This window comes from Equus asinus, chromosome 25 (assembly GCF_041296235.1).
Source record: "Equus asinus isolate D_3611 breed Donkey chromosome 25, EquAss-T2T_v2, whole genome shotgun sequence".
NCBI classification, from domain to species: domain Eukaryota; kingdom Metazoa; phylum Chordata; class Mammalia; order Perissodactyla; family Equidae; genus Equus; species Equus asinus.
Genome location: NC_091814.1, coordinates 19,041,185 through 19,068,760, shown reverse-complemented (window position 1 = coordinate 19,068,760; position 27,576 = coordinate 19,041,185). Strand labels below are relative to the sequence as shown.

General features: G+C 47.6%; 1 protein-coding gene across 2 annotated transcripts in view; it reads right to left on the bottom strand.

The window, feature by feature from the left end:
* Positions 1-8,578: 8,578 nt before the first annotated feature.
* LOC123280641 (CD48 antigen-like) overlaps positions 8,579-27,576 on the bottom strand; it is an 83,416-nt gene continuing 64,418 nt past the window's right edge. The window contains exons 1-6 of one of the 2 annotated variants that reach the window (XM_044758098.2): positions 26,202-26,364; positions 20,485-20,868; positions 17,907-18,185; positions 15,917-16,051; positions 15,658-15,749; positions 8,579-15,392 (exon numbers count right to left, since the gene is read on the bottom strand). In XM_044758098.2, the coding sequence (XP_044614033.2) occupies positions 15,306-15,392; positions 15,658-15,749; positions 15,917-16,051; positions 17,907-18,185; positions 20,485-20,868; positions 26,202-26,274 (1,050 nt within the window). In that variant the 5' untranslated portion in view covers positions 26,275-26,364 and the 3' untranslated portion in view covers positions 8,579-15,305. Of the gene's footprint in view, positions 15,393-15,657; positions 15,750-15,916; positions 16,052-17,906; positions 18,186-20,484; positions 20,869-26,201; positions 26,365-27,576 lie in introns of those variants that run through there. The other variant, XM_070497245.1, reaches the window with a different exon arrangement.

Below are 27,576 nucleotides of genomic sequence, written 5' to 3'. Positions count from 1 at the left end.
GAGATGGTCAGGGGATAGAGATGCTTTCCTGGAATAGGGAGGGTCCTGGTGCCTCTGAGAATGATGGGTCTTGGGTGGAGGACCTTCAGGATGTCACAGCACAGCCCAGTACCCAAGAATAGAGAAAGGGATGGCCTTTGACTATGGAAAAGCCAGAGGCTGGCAGATAGAAGATTCCAGGTCACTTGTGCCTGGGAGTGGTAGAAAGGGAGGGAAACACTTTTTGAGCTCCATCACCTACCAGGCTTAATCTAAGCACAGTAAATGGGCTAGCTCAGGATTTCTCAAATTCAAGTAATGCACATGTTACCGAACCTGAAGTGAGTTCACTCACCCGTTGCGCAGCAAGCCAATCTCTGACACTGAATGTGGTGGAAGAAAGTAGGAATTTTATTTTTACAGAGCACTGAGCAAGGAGAGAGGGCAGCTAACGTTCAAATCCCAAACTCCCTGAAAAGCTAAAAGGAAGAGTTTTTATTTGGGGTTTTAGGTAGGGGAGGGGGAGCATATGGCCTTGCTGGTCGGAGCTTTCCCACCAGCCTGTCTTTGGCCTTGAGACTACTTGCAAAGAGGAGGGAGCTCATGACTTTGCTGGTCAGCAGCTTTCCCACCAGCCTGTATCTCTTTGCGGGAGAAGATAGTCCAGGTGCTTGTCCTTGACAGTGTCTGTCTCCATGGAGAATAGTGGATTCTGGAGCCAGGAAGCCAGAGAGTAAGCAGGGAATGAGTGTTTTGATTTTAACCCCATATATGCTGGGTTTAATGTGGGGAAACTGAAATCAGGGTCGGTATCACACAGACCCTTTTATTTTTATCACGTAATACATGCATGCAGTATAAAAGTCAAAAGGCAGGTCTTGTTGAAATGATACTGTTTCAGCATCCTGTTGCTATTGTAAATAGGCTCTTGTTCCCATTAGATCTTCTGACTAGCTGCTTAAAATAATGCACACATAACATATATTAATTGTCACATTCTAAATTTCTCTACTGTTTGTAATAGTTTTTCATTTGATCCCTTTGAATATATGAGTAAATAACCGTATTATCAACAAATAGTTACAATTTTTGCTTCTTTCTTTCCAATTTTTATGCCTCATTTCCTTCTGTTGTCTAATTTCATTGGCTGATACCTCCAAAGCCATGATAAATAATACTGATAAAGATGTCCTTGTATTGTTCCTAACTTTAATATAAATGCTTCTAGTGCTTCTCCATTAAGCATGATGTTGTTATTTGGTTAAGGCATATATGTTTTATCATGTTAACAAACTATGTATTTATTCCTACTTTATCGAGAGTTTTACTGAGAATAAAATGTTAAATTTTATCTTTTCTAGTTTCATCTGTGCAAATTTTGTATGGTTTTTCTTTTTCATCCATTAATAACACAATAACACATTTCCTAATATTGAGCTATTTTTGCATTACTGGAATAAATCCCAGCTGATGTATTATTCTTTTAATGTGAATCTGTTTGATAATATTTTTATTTTGGATTTTTGCATCATTCTTCATAAATGAAATTCTCCTGTATCTTTTTTATGCTTCACTTTGTCTATTTGGTATTTGTGTGATACTTATTAAAGATCCCTTTTTATCCTCATTTCTTGTAATAATTCAATAAAAATTTGCTTTATACTCCAAAACAGATTCCTTTTAAAGAAAAGAATTCTAATTACCCAGTGTTCATTTAAATTATTTTTATTATAAATTGCCTTAAAGATGTATAAACATCAAACTATATGTACATGACTTGTGCTTAGAGCTTTTATACTATAAACCCAAAAAAGTGTATAAAGTAAATAAAAACAAAGCAAACAGTAAAGCAATTGTCATTCAAACTAATATTCAAACCTATGACTTTAATGTGATGGGTGTTCTTGTTTTGCTGAAACTAAATGATTAATGTTGGGATTATAGGAAAAAACTGTAGGTTCACATCAGGTTATGTATTTAATTCATTTTTTTTAACTTTAACACAAAGACTGCCAGTTTATGTACATTTATTGGACAACGCTTGATTAAAGTCTTTGTTTACCAGTTCAAGACAGTCAACTTCGTTCTTAACCAAAACTCTGCCAGGTGACAATCGAGAGATCTATAAATTGTTTGATTCACCTGAAAAAAAATTAACGTTACAGCATTATGGAAATCCTCACTCAATACATATCTACCTACTTACTATTGAAACACTAGATGGAAAAAAATTCTTCTTTGGATATTTGCTACCCTAGCGGGTATTGACTACATTACCGTGAATGAACTTTGGAAAGCTGTTACTACAAAGACAGAATCCCACACCTCTACGTGCAGGGCAGATACGCCCCTGACCGCTACAGAGCAGGAACTTTGGAGCTTGACATGCCTGTGTGAGAAGAGCTGTGGGTCAATTAGAGGCCAATTCAGTGAATGATCAAGCCATCAAAGTGATCAAATCTATCCATTTACCAGAAACTTCTTTCTTTTAACTGTGTATAAAGCTTAAAGCAATTCGTATTGGATAGTCTGGTTTAACAGCTTTTGAAGATTTCTGTCATTTTCATTGACAGGTTTTCACTATTTCCTCCTTAAAGCACCTAAAACAATGTTTGATTTTTCTCTACTCAGCTCCCTGCGAGGAGAAAGGAGAAGTCAGTTCACAGGACAGCCTGAATTGGTGATTCCTGAAAGGGGGTGATGGGGGGCAGAGAGGTGAGGAGACTGACAGGCAGAGCGAGGAGGAGACTGAGGGTCAGGGAGGCAATCTGAAGCCAGAACCCTGGAGTGTTTGCTCCCCAGGGTTCTCGTAGGCCCTCTTGATCCATTCAATTCACATTGTTACAAAGTTTATCAATAATTGATAGAAGTACAGACTTTATCAAGTTAGCAAATTCAGCAAATTGATCATTCAGTGATTTGCTCGTTTAGGAAACAATTTCTTCTATAAACTGTTTTTCAGCAAACCAGTTTTAGATAAATTGACCTTTGGTCAGGTTAATGTGAGCCTTACTGCTTAACAGCTAAGAAATTTGGCTTTGGGGCCAAGCTGCCTGGGTTAAGCCCTCACTCCACTTACTGGCTGTTTACTCTTGAGCAGGGTCGTGACCTCTCAGAGCCTCAGTCTCCCCATGTATAAAAGTGGAGGAATCAGGGCTGGCCCCGTGGCCAAGTGGTTAAGTTCGCGCTCCGCTGCAGGTGGCCCAGTGTTTCATTGGTTGGGATCCTGGGCGCAGACATGGCACTGTTCACTGAACCACGCTGAGGTGGCGTCCCACGTGTTATGGCTGGAGGGACCCGCAATGAAGAATATACAACTATGTACTGGGGGGCTTTGGGGAGAAAAATGAAAAAAATAAAATCTTTAAAAAAAAAAAAAGTGGAGTAAGCAGGGGCTGGCCAAGCAGCATAGTAGTTAAGTTTGCACACTCTGCTTCAGTGGCCCAGGGTTCACAGGTTCAGATCTCAGGCACAGACTCACACACTGCTCATCCAGCTGTGCTGTGGCAGTGTCCCACATACAAAATGGAGGAAGACTGGCACAGATGTTAGCTCAGCAGCAACCTTCCTCAACAAAAACAGGAAGATTGGCAACAGATGCTAGCTCAGAGCCAACCATTCTCACCAAAAAAAAACAAAGTGGAGTAGTCAAGGGCCTCCCTCCTAGACTTGTTGGAAGAGTCAATGAGTTAACACACTCACAGCCCTCACAGCAGCACTCGTGTCACCAGTGTTCAGTGCATGTTATTACTGTCATTCTGCCCTCCCTGCCTGATGGCTGATCCTCCCAACTGTCTCCTCTACATGAACAATGCACTGGACAGTCCCCATCAGAACCACAGTCTGTGTCGTCATCTGGTCCACCTGCAAAGATGCTTTAACACGAAAGTAAGCAGAGCCCTGAAAATGCCTGTAATAGGGTGGTCACTGCAGGATCCAGAACATGCATGTGTTAATGTTCAGATTATTATCAAAATGAAAGCATGAAATATACACATTCTAAAGGAGCTCTTGCAAGCCCCTGAGACTACCGGGCACACCAGTTTGGGAAACACCATTCTAGGAGCAACGGACCCAGACAGGAAAGACAGCAGACAAAAGAACAAGAGGGGCAGGGTTGGGGGAAGCCCAGGAGCCACAAGGATGTTACGCCACATGGCTGGCCCACGCTGATGGGAGGAGGGGAAAAGGAATGGAATCCCACAGGGCATTCCTCAAGGAACAGGAATACTCCACTCAGTGAAGACTGTCTCCATGTGGTTTTCACAGAACTGGAGCGGATGGAGCAGACGGGGTTCTCGAATTCCTATGGCCCAAAGTTCCTGCTCTCTTCCTATGCTGCCCAGGCCACTGTGACCAAACAGAGAATACAGCCATTATATCTAGTTCTCTATCTCCTGTGCTGAGAGTTCAGTGTCCTGATACAAAGCAAAGTCAAAAGGAATCTAAACAAACATGTTTCCTGAGGTGAACAACAAAATAAACAGGAAGACCTCAATCAAAGATGAAAAAGCAGAAGAAAAAAAAAAAAAACAACATGAGTCCCCAAGAGATAATTTGTCCTCAGAAATAAAGGAAAGGAACAATATTTGCAAAAGACTGATGAAACCAGAGATGAAAGATGAACTAAGATATCAGAATATGATTGGGGGAGGGGCAAAGACAATAATCAAAGGGAAAAGTAATTCTTTTGCAGATTTAAAAATGCAGAGACTAAAATCAGCACTACAGGGAACCATATCAATGACGTGGAAGACAGGATAAGAAAATAATGTAAAAAATAAGAGGGAAGCAATTAGAGCAAAGAAGAAGCAATATGGACTGACAATGGAGATCAAACGTGTGGATAACTGGTGTCCTCCAAGAAGAGACAGAAGGAATGGAGAGGAAAAACTACCATGACCAACACCATCCACTTCCTCCCTCAAGCCACCCCTCTTCTCACCAACAGAACCCTGCTTGGTTCAGCTGTCAAGAGAGAGAGCGGGTATCAGGGGTGGGGTGGGGGGATTCTCCTGACCTCACGGTGGGCGTGTTACCCTGTTCTGGCCAAGGATACGTAAGAAAAGTTTACTAGGGGGCTCCTGAGAATGACTTCCACCCTGACAAGAGGAAGGAGGCTGAGGAGAAGCTCCCACCCCACACTGCCCCTGGCTCCTGCCTCTGAAAGTGGCTGTGTGAGAATGTGGTGCTTGAAACTGTTGGAGCCATCTCAGAGCAGAGGAGAGGTCAGGAGGTGGCAGAGTCTGACCCAGGGCCCTGGCACCCATGAGCGCTGATCCAAAACCAACCACAGCTTATCTCTGAGCCTGGAAATCACCAGGGGGGCAGCACGAGTGATGTTACAGATGCAGGAAGGAGCAGCGTGTGGACAGATGAAAGGGAATGCGTTTGGAGTTTGCTGATTGGTTTGTATCTGCTAAGTTATAGAGCACAGAGAAGGAGGGGCTGGAGAATAAGTTGGACACGGTCATGGAAATTAGGTTTGCACTTCTTGTTCAAGATGTTCATGAACAAGGTAGATGCATGTGTTTCCTCCCCTTCCAGAGAACATTAAAACCGTACTAAATCTATTTTGATTAAGTGTATAAATCACAGCATCAAAGAGAGACAGGAATAACTAGTCGGCAGACCAGAGACTCCTGGAGTTTCAGAGCGAGAAGAAAGAGGGCAGCCTAGCAGGGCAGAGCCAGACCCCAGACCAATAACATCAGAATCTCTGGGCTAGTTCGCAGGAACAGTATTTTTTCAACGGCCCCGGTGAGCCCAATGTGCAGCCACGTTTGAGAACCACTGACCTGGGACACACACTTAGGGGCTCAGCAGGGGATGGAGATGTACGCCCAGAGGAACCCACAGGGGCTCTGAACTCACAGGCCCAGGTAGGATGGAGGATGTGGTGAGAACGGGGCTGAAACAGGGAGAATACTGGGAGGTCTGTGCATGGAATAGTCAACCCCCAACCCTCTGTCCAGCTCCGGGCATGGACCGTCATGGAGCCAGGCATTTCCTTCTCAGACATTAACAAAGGAGACCTCTTCTAAAACCAAAACCAAAGCCAAGAAACTCTGAATACACTGTCTGGAGAGAACTCGGGCAGCTTGTGTGAGCACAGGAGCTTCAGGAAAGCCCACCTCATTCTGACATTTAGGGGTTCCCCAGCATAGAAGCCAGCTCCCTGTCCTCACCCTAAATTGAAGCCTGATGCCCACAGAGCTGCTTGGCTCATTTATAAATGTAAGAGGAAAGCCAAGGACACCAGGACCAGCCCCCTGCACCTGAGCCCCAGCTGTGAGGCTGCCCCTGAGCCAGGCCAACATCAGCATCACCTGTGTGGTCGGCAACTATGTGGACCAGAACACTGCCACCAACAGCACTGGGGAAGTTTGTTGATCAAGAAAGTGCCCAGCAGGGTGAGTGTGCCCAGCTCCTGAGACACTCCTTTCCCAGGAGATTGGGGGTGGGGTAGGTTGGTGCTCACCACCCCCAGGAAATGTGATATCCAACATCTCCAGCCCTTGGGACAATACCAGGTGACATGAATCAGAGACAGTAAAGGTGGCATGTGACCCAGGAAACTATGGGGGATGGGCGGAATCGGGGCTTTTAGGAAGAGCAAAGAACAGCTATGCCAGGCACTGATGTTTCTCTCCGTTCTGCCCTAAATCCCACTTGAAGGGCCCTTGAGTGGACAAGGAATCATCTCTGCAATAAACAATCTGAAGACGGAAACTTGAAGATAAAAGCAGGTTTTGACTCAACATTCGAAGAGAGAGTTCTGTACTCAGAGTGATCCAAAAATGGAATAGATGCTTTGGGACACAGTGAGGTCCCTGTCACTGGTGGAATGTAACCACAGGCAAAGTCACCTGGTGGGTTGTTAGAAAGTGGAGGATGGAGCAGGACTCCACAGTGAGTTCGCTTCCAACATGGACATTCTTAGATTCTAGGAAACTCTCTGTGGCAAAAGCACACAGGATTATTGCAAACCCCAACGTCCCAGTTTCCCAGAACCACCAGGTGGAGTGGAGGGCCCGCACTGAGCCAGCCGAACGCAGGCAGCGCGGCCGGTCCCAGGACTCATCACCCAGAAGCCTCTCCCTCTGCTCCGTTTCTGACCCAATGGGGACTAGAGCTCTGTTCCCCCCATTATTGTGGATGTTGCTGGCAAAAGGCCTCTCTCCTTGAGCTCCTTGGGAAGCCGGGAGTTCAGCTCACAAGAAGGGTTTCCAGCAGAAGAAGGGAAGAGAGAGGTGCCCGAGCAGCCAGACAACTGCCTTGGGACCTTCTTTCTTGTCTTGTGTTTTGTCGAGTTTTCTAAATCATAAATGGATACTTTCTATATTCTGCCAAGTTTTAAAACATATTTGTTAGCACAAAGATTTGTTTTTTAAGATTTGAAGGAATCCGCCTGCAATACCATGTGGCTCCTGTGCCCTTAAGGAGAAAATACTTATATAAGTTTTACAATATTGTCTGTACTGATTTTTTGAGCTTTACACACACATGTAGATCAATTTTAGCAATCCATGTTTTTCTAGAAAATGTCCATTTCATGAAGATTTTTAAATGGAATAGATATTAATTATATTACATTCTCTCAGAGCTTTATCTAGTTGTTATTGTGGTTTTGATGTTGTAAATATGAGAGGATCTCACCTAAAGGCTTGTGATAAGTCATGTGAAGATTGGGCCCTGAGAGCTGCGGAATCCCATGGCTCAGTTCACGGCTTTTCTTTCTGAGTCTGTTTGCTAAAGCGGTTTGGTGGTTCAGCTGGTGGTGTGCGGTGTGTTGAGGGGGTGTCCTCTCCCTCCACTCCCTCCACCACAGCTGGGAAATGAGAGAAATATATGTGGGTGGGTTTTTTTGGGGGTGTTTTTGAGGTAGGGGGCATTGGAGATTAAATGAAACATCACATATCTGGATCACAGGAGAAGTACAGAGATTCAAGATCAGAAACAAAGGCAAGACTTCATCTCACAAATGAACGTGACCAAAGAAAATATGTCAATCCAGGGAGGGTTAATAAGAAATGGAGCATAAAGAGAGGTGAGCAACAGAGACTAATGCAGTTCTGTCAGGCGGGCAGGAGAATCCCCTGCCCCAGGCAGGTACATCCCACAATGGAGATGAAGAGCTCAGACTAGAAAACCATCAGCATCCCCACCAGCAGCATCTACTCACCTGTCCTGACTCAGGGCTCCCCAGGCAGCCCAGTGACAGCGTAGTTTCCCATGTGGCCTGTCTTTGCGAGAGGACACACTGCACAGGCTAACAGGACCATCCAGCCCATTTAGCAAGTGTGCCACTTACCACAAATTAATACATCAGCATTCTGGTGGTGCCTGATGTGGATTAAGGCTGCCCCAGCTAGAGAAGCCCAAGGTGACCTGGCCTACATGCCAAACTATAGGACCCAGTGGACTTTTTTATGGTATGAATTAGGACCGCCCCAGGGAGCGAAGCCCAGGGCATCCTCACCTACATGCCGATCTATATGGCCAGATTTGTGTCTAAAGTTATATGACCGCACAATAACCAGACCCCATCTGCATTGAAATCATTTAATGACTTTTTACATCATCTTTTCTTTTTTTTCCAGTAAAAATAAGTCACGTACCCATGCCTTATAAAATTAGCCCTAACCCTCAACTCGGGGCAGCAGCAGGAGCTCTGACTGCCTGTGGGTCTTGTCCCCACACACTAGCTCTGCCTGCCCATGGGACCTGTCCCCATGCCAGCGGGGGCAGCAGAAGCGGCAGCAGCAGGAGCTCTGACTGCCTGTGGGTCTTGTCCCCACACACTAGCTCTGCCTGCCCATGGGACCTGTCCCCATGCCAGCGGGGGCAGCAGAAGCAGCAGCAGCAGGAGCTCTGACTGCCCGTGGGTCCTGTCCCCACGCACCAGCTCTGACTGCCCATGGGTCCTGTCCCCATGCGGCAGCAGCAGGAGCTCTGACTGCCCATGGGTCTTGTCCCCACACACCAGCTCTGCCTGCCCATGGGACCTGTCCCCATGCCAGCGGGGGCAGCTGAAGCGGCAGCAGCAGGAGCTCTGACTGCCCATGGGTCCTGTCCCCATGCTATTCCACACTATTCTCTAAATAAAAGAGCACTACTGCCAGATCTTGAGAGTCTAAGAAATCTTTCTTTCGACTCCTCGGCTCACCGATCCCGCATCAGTGCCTATCAGTGTCTTTTGACATTTGATGGCAAGATTTTGCATCTCCAAAGCAAATCACACAGGTTCAAGGGATGAAATGGGACTTCTGGGCTCAGGCTTAGGGTCTGCATGTCAGAATCTGAACCTTGGTGAGCACATCAAAGTAATTGCAACCTGTGGGGTCTCGTCTTCACTCACTCTTTTGCTCAACCAACATTTCCTGCACCTCGTGCTGAGCACACACCGAGAACCCTCTTGGAAGACAAACTCTCAGTCTCCTTACCGTGTACATTCCCATTTGAATTTAATGAAGCCTCCAGTAGACCAAAGGTGTCAGTTCTCAACGCAGATCATACATCTGAATCAACTATTGGGTTTTTAAAATACAAATGATCCCCAGTTCGGGGATAGGGTCCAAGCTTCTGTTCTTAGAATCTCTCCAGTTGACCTGATGAACAGCCAGGGTTGTGAGTTGGGTCAGAGGGAATGTCCATTTGAATCAATTAGACCAAAATTTTCACTTTGCCTGTACTGTGTAGACAGATCCATAGACATCTGGGGTTATTTCAGTAAAGATTCTGAAGGCATCAATTCAACACAAAAGAAAGTGAAAATGAGCATAAATAACGACTTTCTAAGATGATAAGCTTCCTCTTGGCATATGGGTGGCGTTATCTGTCTGAAACACAGCTCTGCTCATGTCACTGCCCTGCTCAAAAACATTAATAAATAATCTTTTTCTGATAAGTGCTATAGAGAATCTGATGATACAGGAAAAGAGACAGGTTCCAGAATATAACTACTGTTAACTTCTTGACATGTCAGTTTTAGACTTCCTTTATGCCGACATAAACATATGTTTGTATATATTTATAATACAGGATAATACTATGCACACTGTCCCATAACTCTTTTAATATTCCAGGGGCAATTTCCCTCTTAAATATATAAAGATGCCTAAGTGCGCACATTCCGCTTCATCGTGCTGGGGTTCACCGGTTCGGTTCCCGGGTGCGGACATGGCACTGCTTGGCAAGCCATGCTGTGGCAGGCATCCCACGTATAAAGTAGAGGAAGATGGGCTCGGATGTAAGCTCAGGGCCAGGTTTCCTCAGCAAAAAGAGGAGGATTGGCAGCAGTTAGCTCAGGGCTAATCTTCCTCAAAATATATATATATATAAAGATGCAATTTATCCTTCTTATTACGTCTATAGTACTCCACCATGCGGACAGACTACACCTTATTTAACCAGTGTACAGCTGTCAAGATCGGGGGCTTTAGAATCCAACTCCAAAATTTAATCCCATCTCTGCCACTTCCTAGTTATGTGACCTGCAGCAAGTTCATTAATATATCAGTGTTGCAGTTTCCTGGGAAGAATACTGGGATTTGCATAATAGGATTTGCAGTTTACACTTTGAGGCCTCCATTCCCATTGTCTTTACACTACAGCCCAGATTAAACGCCCCCTGTCTCACAGCCTTTTGAAGAACAATGAGGCAAAACAGAGCTTGGAGGAGGGAGGATGGCGCCTGGAGGAGTTTGCAGCTTTAAATAGGGAGGTCAGGAGAAGATAACGTTTGTATACAGACCTGAAGGAGGTCAGGAAATGAGACAGGCAGACAGCTGGGGCAAGAGAATTCTAGGCAGAGCAAAGGCCCTGAGGCAGGAGCATGCATGGTACATTGAAGGAAGGACAAAAAGCCCAGTGTCCTAGAGTGAATTAAGGGAGGAGGGGAGCAAGAGAGATCAAGTCAGATAGTAGAGGGCCTTGCAGACAAAGAGGGCCCATGGGAAGTTCTGAGCTAAGGAGTAATGTGATGCAACTTAGGTTTTGAAGAGATCACTCTGGGTGACTTTTTGAAAACAAACATTAAACAGTTAAGACAAAAGTAGGGAGCCTGAGGCTACCATAATAATCCAGTTGAGAAATGATGGTTCTAGTGGACCAGGGAGGTAGTACGAGGTTATGAATATATATATATGAAAAACATTTAAATATATATGTTGAATGAAAAGATACCAGTATTTGCTGATAGAGTGTAGGGTATGAGAAAAAGAATGAACTCAAGGATGCCACCAACGCTTTGCAGCCAGAACAAATGGAAAGATTGAGGTGACATTTTGGGGATGGGAAACTGTATGGGCAACACGTTTGGAGAGTTTGAATATAGACGTGTCAAGCTGCAGATGCCTGTTATACATGTGAGTGGAGATGGCCAGTAAACAGTTGGAAATTTATAATGTGGAGTCCAGGCGAGGGATCACATCTGTGAGTCCTTTTTGCCACATAAGGTCATAAAGTCACAGGTTCCAGAGATTAGTGCATGGCCATAACATCATAGAGAATGAGTGCAGGTAGTGAAGAGAGGTGGTCTGGGTATGAACCCTGGGAAATTTCAAAACTTAGAGGTTGGAGAGATTGAAAAGACATTAATAAAGGAACTAAGGAACATCTACTGAGGAGGAGGAAAAGAATGGCGAGTGGGGAATGCAAGGTAAAGACAGTGTTTCGAGGAAGTATAGGTCCATTGCTGCTGAGAGGTCACGGGAGGTGAACATTGAGAATCTACCACTGGATTCAACAACCTGGAGTTTCCCGATAACCTGGACAAGAGCAGATTCAATGGAGTGGTGGGGTCATGCATGAAAAGAGAGAATTTGAGAAAGAGATTTCTTCAAATAAGTATACAAATGGTCAATACACACAGGAAAAGATGTTCAACATCATTAATAAAGAAATACAACTCATAACCACAATGAAATACAACTTCACCCACATTAGGATAGCTACAATCAAAAAATACTAAGAGTTGGAGAGGATGTGGAGAAATCCTCATAGATTGTTGGCTCAAACATAAAAGGGTGCAGCTGCAAGTGGAAGATAGGAATAAAAGAATGAGAGGAGGATGGAATACCAGAAGCATTATGAAGGATAACCCAATGGAAGACAGGAACTGGTTGGATGCCTGGCATGAGGGAGAAGAAGGCAAAATGAGTGAAGTGATCCCCTGTGGACCCAAATCATGCCTACATCACTTACCATCCGGAGAACGTGTGAGAGGTACTTAACGTCTCTGAATTTTATTGTTCCATCTGTACAATGGGGATTTCTGCCTCCTAGAATTGTTGAAGGTCTAAATGAGAAATTTATTTAAAACCTGTTGAATGGAGTTATGAAGAATAATGTGAAAGGGAGCTGGTCTGAAGATGGGGATGCTAAAGTCCACAACACACATTGTATGACAGGAAAATACTCCCAAAAGCCTCAAGAGAGAGAAGCATCTCCTCATCTCATCAGCACCAGAGTGCAAGGTCGCTCATTCCATGTCTCCTGCCCACCAAGGCCCCACTGTCCACATAAGTGACACTTTCTCTTTCAACCATCAACTTTTCCATCCATCACCAGGATGAGCTCATCCTAAATTGGGTCACCTGAGTTAGAAGACCAGGGTCCTTGGGAGAGGAACAATTGGAGGATACTCCCATTGGAATATTCTAGGATTCCAAGTTCTTCAGTGACCATATGGTAAAGGGTAAGATGTGAATGCTGGAATCATCCAGTGTTGGACTGAAGGCTTTGCTCTGCCATCAAGCAGTTTGTAACATTAGTTCTGTGTCCTGAAAAATGGGGATAATAATGCCTACCCTAGAGAGTTCTTGAAAGAATTAGAATATTTGTAAAATTCCTGTGACAAAAATGCCAGCCCTGGGGGTCTAGTGGTTAAGATTCAGCGTGCTCACTACCACAGCTCAGGTTTGTTTTCCAAGCAGGCATCCACACCACCTATCTGTCGGTTGTCATATTGTGGCAGGTGCATGTTGCCGTGATGCTGAAAGGTAGGCCACTAGTATTTCAAATTGCAGCAAGGTCACCTATGGTGAGCAAGTTTCAGTGGGTCTTCCAGACTAACACAGACTAGGAAGAAGGACCTGGCCACCCACTCACAAAGAAAATGGCCGTGAAAATCCGATGAAGAGCAGTGGAGCATTGCCTGATACAGCACCACAAGATGAGAGGATGGTGCAAAAAACACCAGGCAGAGATCCGCTCTGCTGTACGCAAGGCCTCTAGGAGTCAGAATTGGCTCAGTGGCACTAACAACAAAGGACAAAACCTGGTTCATTACAGGCTTTGAAAGCCCCGTCCCCTTCCTTTTTTTTTCCATTTCCCTGCTTTGGTGAGATGTGAAGAGTCAATGGGTGGTCACTGCTCCTGGGCTGATAGGTGTTGACGCCCAGCCATAACCAGTCACCTGGGATGACAGTGAGGTGATATCATCTTTTTCTCTCAGCTTTCTGCTCATCCTGAGGGAAAATAGGTCAGAAACAGCCTTATTATGGATCCCTGTACTCCTCCCTTATCCATGCGCCATCCAGCAGGCTCCTAGCATTGCTTCATAATGCTCAAACCTGTACCTCAGAACTTTACTTTGTGGTCAGGGATGAAGCAGTTGAGCAGAGCTGGCTGGGAGGAGAACCAAGAGATGCAGAAATCTAGGCCAGGAGATGAGATACAAGAGCTCATAGTACCAGTAAGTCTACCTCTGACCCAAAATCTTGGATCCAAGGAAGGAGGCAGAGGCTTTGAGGAGGTGAGAACCCCCATGGAGGAGAGAAGCTCCCACACACCACAGTGCAGGTTCCATCATGTCCTCAGACAATGTGAGGCTGGAGCTGGAGTAGGGAAGTCCCCATCTCAGATCTCTGGGCCAAGGAGAGTCATGAGAGGTCATCAGCGGGGTCATGGGAGGTCATCATGTCCATACTTGCTTCCACACGGACCCAGCACCAGAAAGACCTGCAGCAGCCTCTGTGCTCTTGGTCTCAGTCTGCTGAGCTCCTGTGGGAGGAAGGGTGGCCCAGACCCTTCACAGAGAGAGGTGCTTGTCTTCTTGGTCCTGGCCTCCTACAGCCCTGACACCCTCCTGAGGGAGCCCCAGGTTAGTCCAGCAGGGAAGGCTCATGACTAATCCAGGACAGACTGTAGCAGTGGCCTTAGTTATGTCCAAAGAATATGAAAAAGTTAGATGTTGGAGAGACCATTTCCAAACCTTTGGAACCAGACAGGATCCATGGAACACGTGACTGGGAAGGAGGCTTGAGGCAGGATGATAGTATTTCAAGAGGCAGGGATGAGAGCAAGGAACAGGGAGAGGGAAATGTCATTCTAGACAGTGGGATATGAATGAACAAAGAGGGGCTGACCTAGGGTCTGAGGCCAGCATGGTTGTGGGGGGCGGAGCGTCAGCAGAAGAGTCTGGAGAGGGCTGGTTCGGACCTTCCCACAAGCTTCACCACTCACACCCCATAGCAGCCCCATCAGGGCGGGTGGGAGGACACTGCACATCCATTCTAACCACCAAGTGCCCCTATCCAAGGTAGGAGAAGAGATGAAGCTATTGTCCTAAGGGGGCAACTCCCCACTTTGGGCCTCTGGAGTCATTTTCTGAGAAACAGAAGAATTCAAAGGGCCTGAAACAGTACCAATTCCTCTTCTCACTCCACAGGAAAGTGAGTTTGGGACCCATGGGCTGACGCTGAGGCCGAAGACCAGGTTAGCACAGGTGGCCAAGAACAAGGGCTCTGGCCAGTATGTAACATACACTGGACACTCCCCCCAACACACACACACACTGCCCAACACCCACAAGGGAGCCCTACACAGGATGCAAAGGAAGACTCGAGTCAGTGCCTTTTTGGGCTCCCACCCACCCGTGCTGCTTCCATTAATCCTGAACTCAGCATCCAGCACCGAGGGCCTCACTGCCTCCTTTGTGGCGTGGTCAACACGTCTACACAGTCCCCACACTTGTGCTCATGTTCTCAGAAAGACACACAGCAGAGGTTGTGGGGATTAACACAAGCGCAATCAGGAGGGTCTCCTGTGGGGAATCTTCAGGAGGAGAGGGGTCAGGAGCCGAGTCAATGACAGGGAAAGAGCACTTGTCCTGCAGGAGTGAGGGTCACGAGTGGGAGGGCAGCTTAGGGAGGTGTCAGAGGACATGACAGGGCTATACGAGCCTAGGGAGTTGAAGACATGAGGGTCAGAGAAATGTGGACCAGAAGCAGCTGGAAGAGGCAGGTGTCTGCAGGGATCAAGCTCAGTGTGGAGGTGTCCTAGGAATGCTGATTCTCCTGTTTTCTCCAATGTAATTATCTTCATGGCCTGGCCTGGCCTGGCTTCTGGACCTCACTGTAGACAGTAGTGAGAGGTTCCTTTTCTTGTAGACATCGTTCACCCATACTCTAGGAATGCAAGACAGAAGATTCATAGAACAGCTGAGGGATAGAGAGATTCCAGAGGGACCCACAGGGAACCAATGTCGCTGACATGAACTGCATGTGTATTCCCCCAGAGTACCCAGCGCTACACTGGCCCCAGTTGTAAATTTTCTTAGTACATACCATCGACTATCAGGAAGGAGTTAGAGACTTCTGTCAGGGCCAGAAATGCTCAGACTCAGCCACAGAGGGTGGGAGAGCCCAAGTGGGCACTGCTCCCAGCTCTCACCTTGTCCTTGCCACCTCGAGACTCCTGCAAGCTCAGCTCTGCATACTGCATGTCATCATCGTGGTTCCTGTGTTCCTCCTGCAGTCCTGCACCTGAGTCACACATAGATTGGAGCTGGAATCTGGGCCTTGGAAACCTGTACCCTCCCCCACTGCTATGAAGCTCAAGGGCATTCCCTGAGCAGCAAAATGCAGGAGGAAGGGAGCCAGGGGTCAAGTGGGGCAGGGGAGGTATGTGGGCCAGAAAGAAGTTAACCTGCCTCTTCCAATCTCCATCTTCTTCTTCTTCTCATGTGTCTTCCAAAGGTACAGTCCAACACCGAGGATCAATAGCACAGCCACGATGGCCCCTAGGATGGCTTTGAGGGTGCCTGTTGAGGCGTGTCCCTGTGAATCTGTTCCCCTCAAGCAGAAAGAATGAAGAAGGTTAAGGCACAAGAGAACTTAGATACCCACTGCTAAGGAGAGATAGAGAGAGCAGGTAGAGAAGTCTGAGGGTCCTGGATCAGAAGGCAAAGAGGCAGGAGCATGGAGATTCATTCATTCAACCAGTTCCCGAGCTCCTGCTTGCTACCAGGGATATTGAGATGGACAAGACTTGGTCCCCGCCCTTGGAGCTCGTCACCCAGCAGGGAAGACTGAGAGAATAACAAAGTCTGCCAGCCAGAGGGATTGCAGTGCAATAGAGGTTTACACCTTGTACACAGGTCTTCAGGGAAGGCCTCCCAGAGGAGGTGATGGGTAACCTGAGTCTTGAGGGAGGAATAGGAGTTTACCAGATATTCAGCATTCCAGGAGGGAGGAGCACATGTTCAGGATATGACTGTGTCAAAAAGCCAGCCCCTGGGAGTGCCCAGCACCCGACTGGGGCAGGCAGGCGAGAATAGGGCAGGAAGGAGCTGGGCAAGAAAGGTCAGAGGGAGGCAGGAGTCTGCTCCCAGAGGGTCTAGTGGGTCACGCTGAGTGTTGAACTTTATTGAGGGTGCTGTTTGGAGGTGAGGGGAGGGTCACAGGTGGTTTTCTGTGATGCTGACACATCAGATCCTTCCAGCAATTCATAGAGGGTAGGTTAGGGGGGCAACACTGCACACGGGGGTCCCAGGTCATCCATTCATTCAATGGAACATCCTGAACAAACTGTGCCAGAAGCTGTGCTTGGCACAGGGATTCAGAGAAAAAGACAGGCCCCTGCCCTCAAGGTGCTCCAGGCTCTGGAGGAGACAGGTACATAAACAGAGCATTGCCGCTCAGTGGGGGGCCAGACACCCTCCTTAAAGGTGATGCCTGAGGACAGGACAGCTACTGTCCCTACAGGGCCCTGGGCAAAATGAGAATGAGGAGCCCCGTGTTCAGAGACTGTTAGAAATTTCAAGATGCCCACTGTACACCTTTAAACCCAGCACACAGCTCTGTGTGACAACATGGGACACATGCTACTGACGTCACCCATGCCTGAGGGAAATCCATCAATAAGAATAAGGCAAGATGGGCCGGCCCAGTGGCTCAGCAGTTAAGTTCACACGTTCTGCTTCTCAGCGGCTCGGAGTTCACCGGTTTGGATCCTGGGTGTGGACGTGACACTGTTTGGCAAAAAGCCATGCTGTGGTAGGCGTCCCACATATAAAAAAGTGGAGGAAGATGGGCATGGATGTTAGCTCAGGGCCAGTCTTCCTTGGTAAAAAGAGGAGGATTGGCAGTAGTTAGCTCAGGGCTGATCTTCCTCAAAAAAAAATTAAAAAAAAAGAATAAGGCAAGAAATGAAGGAAAAGGTAGGAGGAATGATGGTAGCGGAAACAGTACATCCAGAGGCTCTAACTTTGCAGAATGCGTTCGGGACTCCAAGCAGGCAGGTCAGTGTGAGTGTCAGTGAGGCCAAAACATGGGCACAGGAGCTTCAGAGCCCTGAATCCTACAGGGAGTCCCTGGAGGTCAAACCCTTCCCTCGACACAGACAAGTGACACAATCCAGGTTCTTTCCCGAAGACCACTCTGCATTCCCTGTGGAGGATGGGTGGGGTGGGAAAGGTGCTGGACAGCTGCTGCCCACCAGCAGAGTCAAGAGATGAGAGGCATAGACATGACAGTCATTTAAGAGCAGAACAAGTTGGATGTGCTCCCTAGACTCCTTTAGGGGGTGAGCAGGTGGGGCTGGTGCTGATAAACATGGTGAGGAGAAAAGCCCAGAATCCTCAGACCCCAGAGCTCCCTGAGCTCTGACAGTGCCCCTCCCCTCCAGCAGGTTGTACACACCATGGGCACAGAGTGTCCCAAGGAATGTGGTGACAGTTTTCCGGTCCTTGGGGTTGCTGACCACACAGGTGAGGCTGGCATTGGGCTGGCTCAGAGGCACACTCACAGCCAGGGTCCAGGAGTTGCGGGCTGGTTCCAGCTCCCTTGGGAGATCCTTGCTTTCCCAGGTCACATTCAGGTCCTCCGTTACCCCTGCAGCCCTGCACTCCAGGGTGATGTTGCACCAGCCTCCTGTGGTGGACACTGACTGGACTTGGATCTTGGGAAGGGGAAGAAGATCTGGGGTGGGAGGGACAAGAGAATGGAGCCTCACGTGAGTGGAAAACACAGCAATTTGCACATTCTTGTCCACTATCTCACTGAAGCTCTGTCTTCCTTCCTCTAGGAAGGGGAGACATTTTATAGATGAAATAGAATTTACCCAAAACTAAATATGTTGCAAGAGACAAGAAGGAAGGGAACCACTGAGTTAAGCCTTATGTGACTGCACTAGACTGAGCAAGGCTTAAAATCTCCCACAAGAAAATAAAGCCAGCACTCCACCCACCCAAGGCCCAGTATTTTTAGAAATTGGGTCTTTCCTAGAAGGAGAAGAAGTGGAATGAAGGACGTGTCCTGGTCCAGGGCTCTCACTCTGCTTCTCCTGCTGAGATGGTGCCTGGACCACACAGCCCACGGTGAAGAAGGACGTCTGGCAAGCTCTGGGAGTCCTGAGAAAGGCCCCATGTGCCCCAAAGTGAAGAGATGTGGGAGATGCAGTGGTTATGACCAGGGCTGACACCCCCACGTGTGATTAGAACATGCCACTGAACTTGTGGTACACAGACGAAGAGAAGTGACAGGTTTTCCAGACATCATAGAAATCCCATGGAGACCTAAAGCTGTCAAAGCCACTCTCCGTAGCAAGATATTTCCCTATGGAGGGGAATGTAGGAGAAGAAAGAGGCACTAAATGAGGTCTTCAGAAGTGGGGCAGGCTAGACTTGCTCCTACGTCTATGGAAGCTCTTAGGGCTGGATTTTGTGAGCGAGGCTGGCCTCCGGCTGGGGCTGAGGAAGAACAGAGGGAATAGGGAGGATGAACTACACAAGGATTTCTGAATTATGGCAGGCAGAACAGTGTCCCCCGCCCAAAGATGTCCACATCCTAATCCTCAGGACCTGTGAATATGTTAGGTTAATGGCAAAGGGGAAGTAAGGTAATAGATAGAATTAGGGTTGCTGATCAGCTGACATTAAAATAGGGAGATTATTCTGGATTATCTGGATGGGACCTATGTAATCACAAGGGTCCTCAAGAGTGGAAGAAGGAAGGAGAGACATCAGAGGGATGCAGTGTGAGGAGGACTCGTCCTGCCATTGCTGCCTTTGAAGACAGAGGAATGTGGCCAAGAGCTAGGAATGCAGGCAGCCACCAGGAGGTGGAAAAGACAAGAAAATGTTTTTTCCCGTGGCTCCTGCAGAAAGGAACACAGCCCTGCCAACACCTTCACTTTAGCACAGTGAGACCCATGTCTGACTCCTGACCTACACACAGCAGCTTAAGGTAATAAATTTGTGTGGATTTAGCCCACTAAGTTTGTAGTACAGCAGTCCCTCCTCATCCACGGTTTCACTTTCCTAGGTTTCCACTAGCCACGGTCAACCACACACCTAAAGATTAGATGAGAAATTCCAGAAATAAAGTCATCATGTTTTAAATTGCAAAGTGTTCTGAGTAATGTGTTGAAATCTCGTGGCATCCCCCTCTATCCTGCCTGGGACATGAATCATCCCTTTGTCCAGCATGTCCACACTGTATACACTACCCATCCGTTAGTCACTTAGTAGCCAGCTGGGTTATCAGATCTACCGTGATGGTGTCTCAGTGCTTGTGTTCAAGTAACCCTCATTTTACTTAATAATGATCCCAAAGATCAAGAGTAGTGACGCTCAGATATGCCAAAGAGAAGCCATAAAGTGATTCTTTTAAGTGAAAAGGTGAAAGTTCTTGACTTAATGAAGAAAGAAAAATTCGTATGCTGAGGTTGCGAAGATCTGTGGTAACTTTTATTACAGTATAGTGTTATAATCGTTCTATTTTATTATTAGTTACTGTTCATCTCTTATGGCGCCTAAATGAAGCTTTATCATAGGTATCATAGGTATGTGTGTATAGGAAAAACATACTATATATACAGTTCGGTACTCTCCACGGTTTCAAGCATCCACTGGAGGTCTTGGAATGTATCCTCCACAGATAAGGGAGGCCACTATAATTTGTTATAGCAGCAATAGAAAACTAACACATAAATTAAGTCAACTGAATCCTCTAAAGAACAATCAGTGTTATGGCAAAAATTCCATTTCCCCCATAATTCTATTTTCGTCTCCCAAAACACTGAAGTGATTCTTTCCCTGGCGTGAATCTCAGCTCTGCTCTCCATTTGTGCTGAACCTACCTACCCTAATATCAGCGGAGAAAATAGAGCCTGAAGCCTGCCGTCAAGAAGGAGGCCTGCAAAATGGTGCCCATGCGACACTCCTAGGCACAAAAGAAGGCTGTAGCCATGGGATTGAGGTGGAGGGGTGTCACGTACCATAGACGGTGAGGTCGAAAATCTGGTTAGATTCCATTCCCCCAGTTAAGCTGGCTCGAGCCCGGTACTGCCCACTGTCCTCACGGGTCAAGTTCTCAATCCTCAGGGATGTCATGTTGGGCACATGGACCCTCTGCATGTACTTGTCCTGGAGGCTGACCCAGGTTGGAGTCCCTTCTGACCCTTTATGGACTCGCAGCATGACTGTGTGTTTAATGGCGGGGCCAAAGGCCCAAACGATCTCCTCCAGCTCAGTGCCTGGCTCCTTGATCAGATGAAACCACACAGAACCTCCTCGGATCTCCTTCAGAGAAACGTTGGATCCAGAATCCTGAACTCCAGCACCATGTGCTCCAGAACTCTTGACCCCAGTGCTGCAGACACCTAGGGCATTGGAAACAAGAACATGAGTGGTTTTTGATCAAGAATAATAAAGAGAATCACAGAACCCATCTTTTTTTGTGTGTGTATCGTAAAGAACATTGACCCTGAGTTAACATCAGTGCCAATCTTGCTCTATTTTCTATGTGGGATGCTGCCACAGCATGGTTTGATGAGCAGTGTGTAGGTCCTCACCAAAGCTCCGAACCCGTGAACCCTTGGATCCAAAGCGGAGTGTGCAAATTTAAGCACTATGCCAGCAGGCTAAAGCATGGACCCATCTTTTTAATGAAATCCATCCAATATACTCTCTTGATTCCTGGAAGGCAGCCTAGTACAATGAATTTGGAGCAATTCTGGAATCAAGTGCTGGTCCCAGTGGCGTGTAACCTTGAACAGGTTACTTAAACGAGCTAACCTGCAGGTTCCGTACCTGGCTCAAAATGATAGTGTGAATTAAATGAGCTCAAGGATCAAAAGCACCAGCACATTTTCTGATACATACTAAGAGCGTATCTGTAGGAGGCAGCTTCTAAAATGGGTCCAAAGACCCCTCCCTCCTCATGCTTACACCCTTGGTAACCACCTCCCCTGGAGTGTGGTCTAACCTGGTGACTTACTTCTAAGCAACAGGATACAGCAAAGGTGATGGGATGTCACCTAGCGATGTGAGGTTATACAAGACTGTGACCCATCTTGCTCGCACTCTCTCTCTCCCTCAGTCTGATGAAGCCAGCTGCCATGTTGTCAGCTGCCCTGTGGAGAGGCCCACACAGAGAGGAACTGAGGGCAGACTCCAGCCAACAGCCAGGGAGGAACTCAGGCCTCAGTCCAACAGCCACGGGAACTGCATCCTATCAGCAATCACACGAGTGAGCTTGGAAGCAGATTCTTCCCAGCTGAGGCTTGAGCTGACTGCAGCCCCCGCCAAGGACTTGATTTCAGTCTCAGAGACCCTGAGCCAGAGAACCAGCTAAACCACCCCTGGATCCTGACCCACAGAAGCTGTGAGACTGTACATGGTATTGTTTTAAGGCACAGGTTTTCAAGTAACAGGTTACACAGTAATGGATAACTAATACAATAGCAAGGTTGCTGTCCCTTCCCCTTCCTTCCAGGCAGTGTAGTAGCCAGGATGGGCTGGGCTGTGCTGTGGTAACAAATAATTACAATACCTCAGGGTCTTAGAAAATGGGAGTTTGTATCCTACACCACATGTCCTGTGAGAGAGGGAGGGAGGGGGCCTGTCACAAGTGGTGGAGGCTCCACCACCTTGTAGCTGCACCACATGAAACCCACAGCATCCTCACAGCTTCTCAGTCCCACTTCAAAGTATGTTTTATTGAAATGTCCTGAACTGTCAGACTGGGTGATCTAGTGCTACAGATGGTCCAAAGCTTGGACTTCAGAGTCAGCAAGACCAAAGTTGAGGCCAGGTCTCCATTTCCTGGCTGTGTGGACTTGAGCTGTTATTGAACCTCTCAGCCTTCACTTTCTCATCTGTGAAATGGAAACGATGACAGTGCTCACCTCACAGAATTATTGTGGGGATTTAAGAAGATAAAAGATCTCAGCACAGAGTTCAATAATTCATCCATAAATGTGTTCCAACTCATTATGATGATGATGATTCTTGACCAAGCCTACCTGGGATCAGAACCAGATATTCCCAGGTCCCAGGGTGGTGCCCTTTCCTCTCCCCTACCTGCTCTTCTAAGGTAATCTCCACCTGGATACAGGGCTGGGCTCAGACACCCGTGGGTGCAATCCCATAGGTGGCTGTAGGGAGTCAAAGTCCAGCAAGGGCCTTCTTGTTTACCAAAGGCCTCAGACTGAAAGGAAATTTATTGCTGTGTAGACAGCAGCTGGCTTCCATGGCCACTGTCAGCTCCTATGTTACCAGGTACCTGAGGACATCTGTGCTGCCAGGGAGAGTGGTAAAGATGGAGGAAGGACAGGCTACATGTTATCCTAAGCTTGGATCGAACAAATTACTACTATCAACTGCATTCGGTGTGGGCATTCTCCACTTTCTTTAGTGAGTTTCTTTATAATCTTAAAAGCATTATGTGTTCATAAAAAACAATTATATGGATTATGGAGTTGATTCAAGTAAAAGTTCTACGAATGCCTCGTCCCAGAGATAAGCCCCGTTATTGACCTGTAATTTTCCAGACCTTTCTCTGTGTAGCCACAAATGCCATAAATTCTGTAAACACAGGGCGTCTGCTTGTACATTCATTCCAGCTTCCTGATGGCCTATGTGGGTGCGGTCTCAGACTCTTCCTTGGAACAGGCTGTGACAGCCTCCTGGTTCCCTCATTAATTAATGAGTGTAATTGAAGCATTCTTTAACACCTCAGCCAATCATGGCATTCAGAGTTCATCACACATTGAAGTGTGCGATTTTGGACACAGCAACAGACGCTAACCATTAGTGCTCTATCTAACCTGGGGCTCAGTGGAACCTCCTGTTCCAATGGCGAACTGCTCAGATGGACCAACTGACAGACAGCATTTCAGTCTCCAGGGTGGCACCTTCCTAAGGGATTTTCACAGTAATTCTGACCTAATTCTGTTTGTCTATTTCTCCCAGCGTTGGTAAGAGTGGGTCAGCACAGGGAAACAGAGAGAAAGAAGCTGATAATTTCTGCTCCACAGGCGGAAACTGAGAAGCTGTGGCCGAGGTTCTCAGTCAGCTGCTTCTGAGCAGCACAGCTGCAGTGAGCTTTCCTGAGTGGGGTTTGCAGACCGAGTCCCACACACTGGGGGGAAGGAGATGACGTCCTTCCAGGTGGTCTGGAGACCCCTCTCAGGAGCAGTTGACAGAAAAAACAGAGGGCCAGGCTGTATCGCAAAGACAAGGCATGAAGAGGAGGATGCCGTCCCTCCTTGGAGGGCTGAGGAAGTGACCACAGGGACCGCCAGGGGTCTTCTCTTTGAAGGTGCCTTAAACAGGCTCACCAGCTGGCAATCACTGTCAGGCCACAGGAATAGGACAGGAAGGGATGAAGAGAGAGAGCAGCGGCCTTGAAGCAGCCACAGGAGAGTCCTGTCTGGGTGGACTCAGGAATCTCATCCTCTTAGATGGGATCTGCCCAGGCCCTCCTTTCACAGAGGAGGACGCTCCCTGGTGGGTGACCTTGTCCTGGGTCACGCAGGGCAGAGCCAGACCTGGAACCTGGGTCTCCTCTCTTCCCGCCCAGTACTCCTCCCCTGCAGGAGCTTCCCACCAGCTCCCCTACCATTTCCCTGCCCTCCCCAGGGCTGCCAGCACTGCTGGAATCACAGGATCTGAGCAGGTCCCGGAGTCTCACCCTCCAACTTCCCTCTCCCGGGAAAGGGAAGCAAGACTTAGAGGGGTAGCAGAGCAGGGGCTTCCAGCTAGGGGAGGGTTAAACTGCAGCCCAGCCTGACTCCCCACTTTCTAGAGAGGAGGGACCCAGGTAGAGAGGAGGCTCAGCCCTCAGGCTGCAGGGAGGATTGGCCCCTGTGCTGCATGGGGAGTACTAGCTGTGAGGAAGATGGAGGAATTCGTAGAAAGAGGAAGGCAGCAAGAGCTCTGTGGTCCACAAAGGATCTAATCCTGAAGAAGAAAATAAAGCCTGGGGAGGGCATGGTGGTAAACAAGATAAAGTTAAAATTCACTTAAATAATATAAAGTTTAACACTGAAAAATCACCATAAAATGCTATACAGTTTTCTGACCCTTCCTCCTTTTTTTCTCCCTCCACCCCCATCTCTCTCTCTCTCTCTCTCTCTCTCTCTCTCTCTCTTTCTATTTATATAATTGTACAGCCCCGGGGCCTTTGCAGAAAACTGTATATAATTTAACATACTTCTCCAGTTAAATAAAATTGAAGAAATGGAGAAAGCCGACATTTTACTGTTGACATTACGTTACCTAGTTAAAGGGGTCTAATGCAAAGCTCATCAGGAATTCAAGACATCCTGTGTACAAACGCTCTCTAATCCACTAAATTTCATAGAATTCCCTGCAACTTTGTCTAGTGGCTGGGATATTAGAACCAAAAAATACAACCATGAAAGCGTTCACAGCCTTCACTTAAATTCCAAATTTAATGGTTGTTATTTTCCCACTATTTCTTTCTTTAATTTCGTTATACGTAAACATAAAATCTCCGATAAAGTCATAGATGAGATATCCGGCCGTCCTGAGCACAGTCTTCCTTTCAGTTCCCTTTTTGCTTAACCCTCCCCCTCTCTACTTCCTCCTCCTCTGTCTCCTCCCCAAGTTCACCCTCCCTGAGAACCCACCTTAGCAGTCTAATGTTTCCTTCCACATTTTCTCCATTTATAAACAAGTAGGTACACAGACACCCTTAAATTTCGAGGCTCCTGTTCATTTACAAAATGAGAATTTCATGGTATTCGGTCTCTCACATCTTGCTCATGGAAATGCATACATCCGACCTCATGGAAATTGGAAATCCCCCCCCCCAAACAACCGGTCATTAGGGTTTTTTTCCTCCATATTATTCCATGGGACAGATGCTGCCCAATTTGTTCAGTGATTCCTGAACTGATGGGTACCTCCTCTCTTTCCAGAGTTTTTCTCTAAAACTGTGCTTTCGGTCTGGGGTCTCCAGGACCTGAGCCACTTTGGCAGTGTAGGGAGATGCAACCCACAGGCAGGAAAAAGGGCGTCCCCCTAGAGGATTCACTTTACCCGAAGATAAGTCCTTCTTAACATTTAAGATGAAAACTAACACTGTAGTAAAATGCAAAATTCACAAGTAATTTGAAGTTAAAGGTGAGACTCCCAGGGACTCTCTCCTTGGTGCTTGGAGCTGAGCCCCAAACCCAGGCAGGCAGTGCTCGTTCACTCTCTTTTTACGGAAGAAAAGCCCAAGAAGCCCAGACTGGAGTTGATTCCTCCAGCTCAGACATGGTGGTGCCAGGTCAGCCCTCTCTTCCACATGACAGCTGCTGAAGATGGCAGGTCCCCTCTGAGTTTCAGGCCAGGGCTGCCTGGTTCCTACCCACTCTGTCCCCAGGAGCAGCTTCTTTCTCTGTCTCCATCCCTCATCCCTGGGGAGCTCCAGGCTCCCCTGGCTTCACTGTTATTGCAGCAGAAGTGGCCTTGCCTCTCTGTTAATGGCCCCCTTAAAGCAGCACTGCTGGGACCTCAGGGTTTCCAGCCTGCATGCAACCAAAAAGCCATTTGTTCTTTCTGCTCACCCATGGACAGTGCATTTGCTAAATTATAAGAGTTGTTTGGTCTTTTGTTCACCAAAGACAGCAGACAGGGAAGGGAGACCCTGCCCCCCTGCTCCACCCCGCTGCCCTCCCTCCCAGGAGCCCGGACCACTCACTGAGGAGGAGGCTGCTGAAGCCCAGGAGCCAGGAGGCCCAGCAGAGGGGGGGATCTTCTGAGCAGGGCCCCATCGCAGGCTGCCTGCCAGCCTGTTCCGCTGCAGAGGAAGCATCTAGGAGGCAGAGACAAAAGCAGAGGAAAAGCTTCACTCAGACAAGCCCTTTGCGCTCTTCCCCACCCCAAGGGCGGAGCTAAATATTAGTTCTGGGATCACAGCCCAATAGTAAAAGTAAGCCATTCAGATCTTTCCTATCATCCCTGGTATCTACAATAAGACGTCAATCATAATTGCAGAACCAGCTATAAACAGCCTCACTCTGTGATCCTCCTGGCCCAGTGTTGGAGAGACCCTCCCTGCAGTGATCTCACAATTTCCAGCCCTACACCCACTCAAAACCCTCACCTGCTTCTCCCGTCAACAGCCTGCCCCAGGCAGCCCTGGCCACCAGTGTCAGTGTGGTCAGCTCAGAGGTCACTCTTTTAGAGCCTGGCTGGGCTAAGCCTCACCTTAATGAGTCAAATTTCCATTTGGATTTTCAACAAATTTCAACTGTCAGTCACCTAAGTAAGAAGCTCTGAGCAAAAAAGCAAAGCTCTTTGTGTGAAGTGTCAAATCCCCACACCCCAGTGCACATGTTGCCGTTTGCCTATTGCTTGCGCCTACATGGGTCCCTCAGCGGCCACTAGTGCTAGTGATGCTCCCCACACAGGGCGTAGACTAACCTCTACAGAAACCAACAGGCTCTTAGCTGCATCACAACCAGGCTTTTCCTCTAAGCTTCTGCCAGCCCTGCTCCCGCCATCACAGAGCGGCAGGGACAGAGACCTGCACATCCTCCTGGCCACAGCCTCCGCTGCCTCAGACTCACCACCCCTACTGAGGGTCAGGCCCCGGACTCTTCCCCCAGACTGTAGACTCTGCAACATCCGAAAACTCTTGCCTCCCCTACCTTAGGGGACCCGTGCCACCTTCCTAACTCCTGGGAAGTGCCTCCTTCTCCTCCCCACTTAGGCTTCCCCCTCAGCTGCCCAGGTAGAACACCCCAAGGCTGGAGCTGCAGCACTGGCCCCATGACCATGCACTCAAGGTAGTCGGGGCACTGCATAGTAACCCATTTTTGGATGTGAAAACCAAGCCCTAAAGGGTTGTACAACTTGTGAAAGGTCACACAGCAAATCAAGGGTCAGGGTCTGCACTCTTAACAACAAACTCTGGAAAAAAATTCCCAACATCACAGCTGTCCAATCCCACTGTGTGGCCTCAAGCAGGTCACCTAATTCCAGTCTGTTCATCCCCTAAACTGCTCTGCAGAATCCCAGACAAGAGAACGTTTAACAGTGGCTTGATTCCCCCACCCCACCTTGTAATGAGG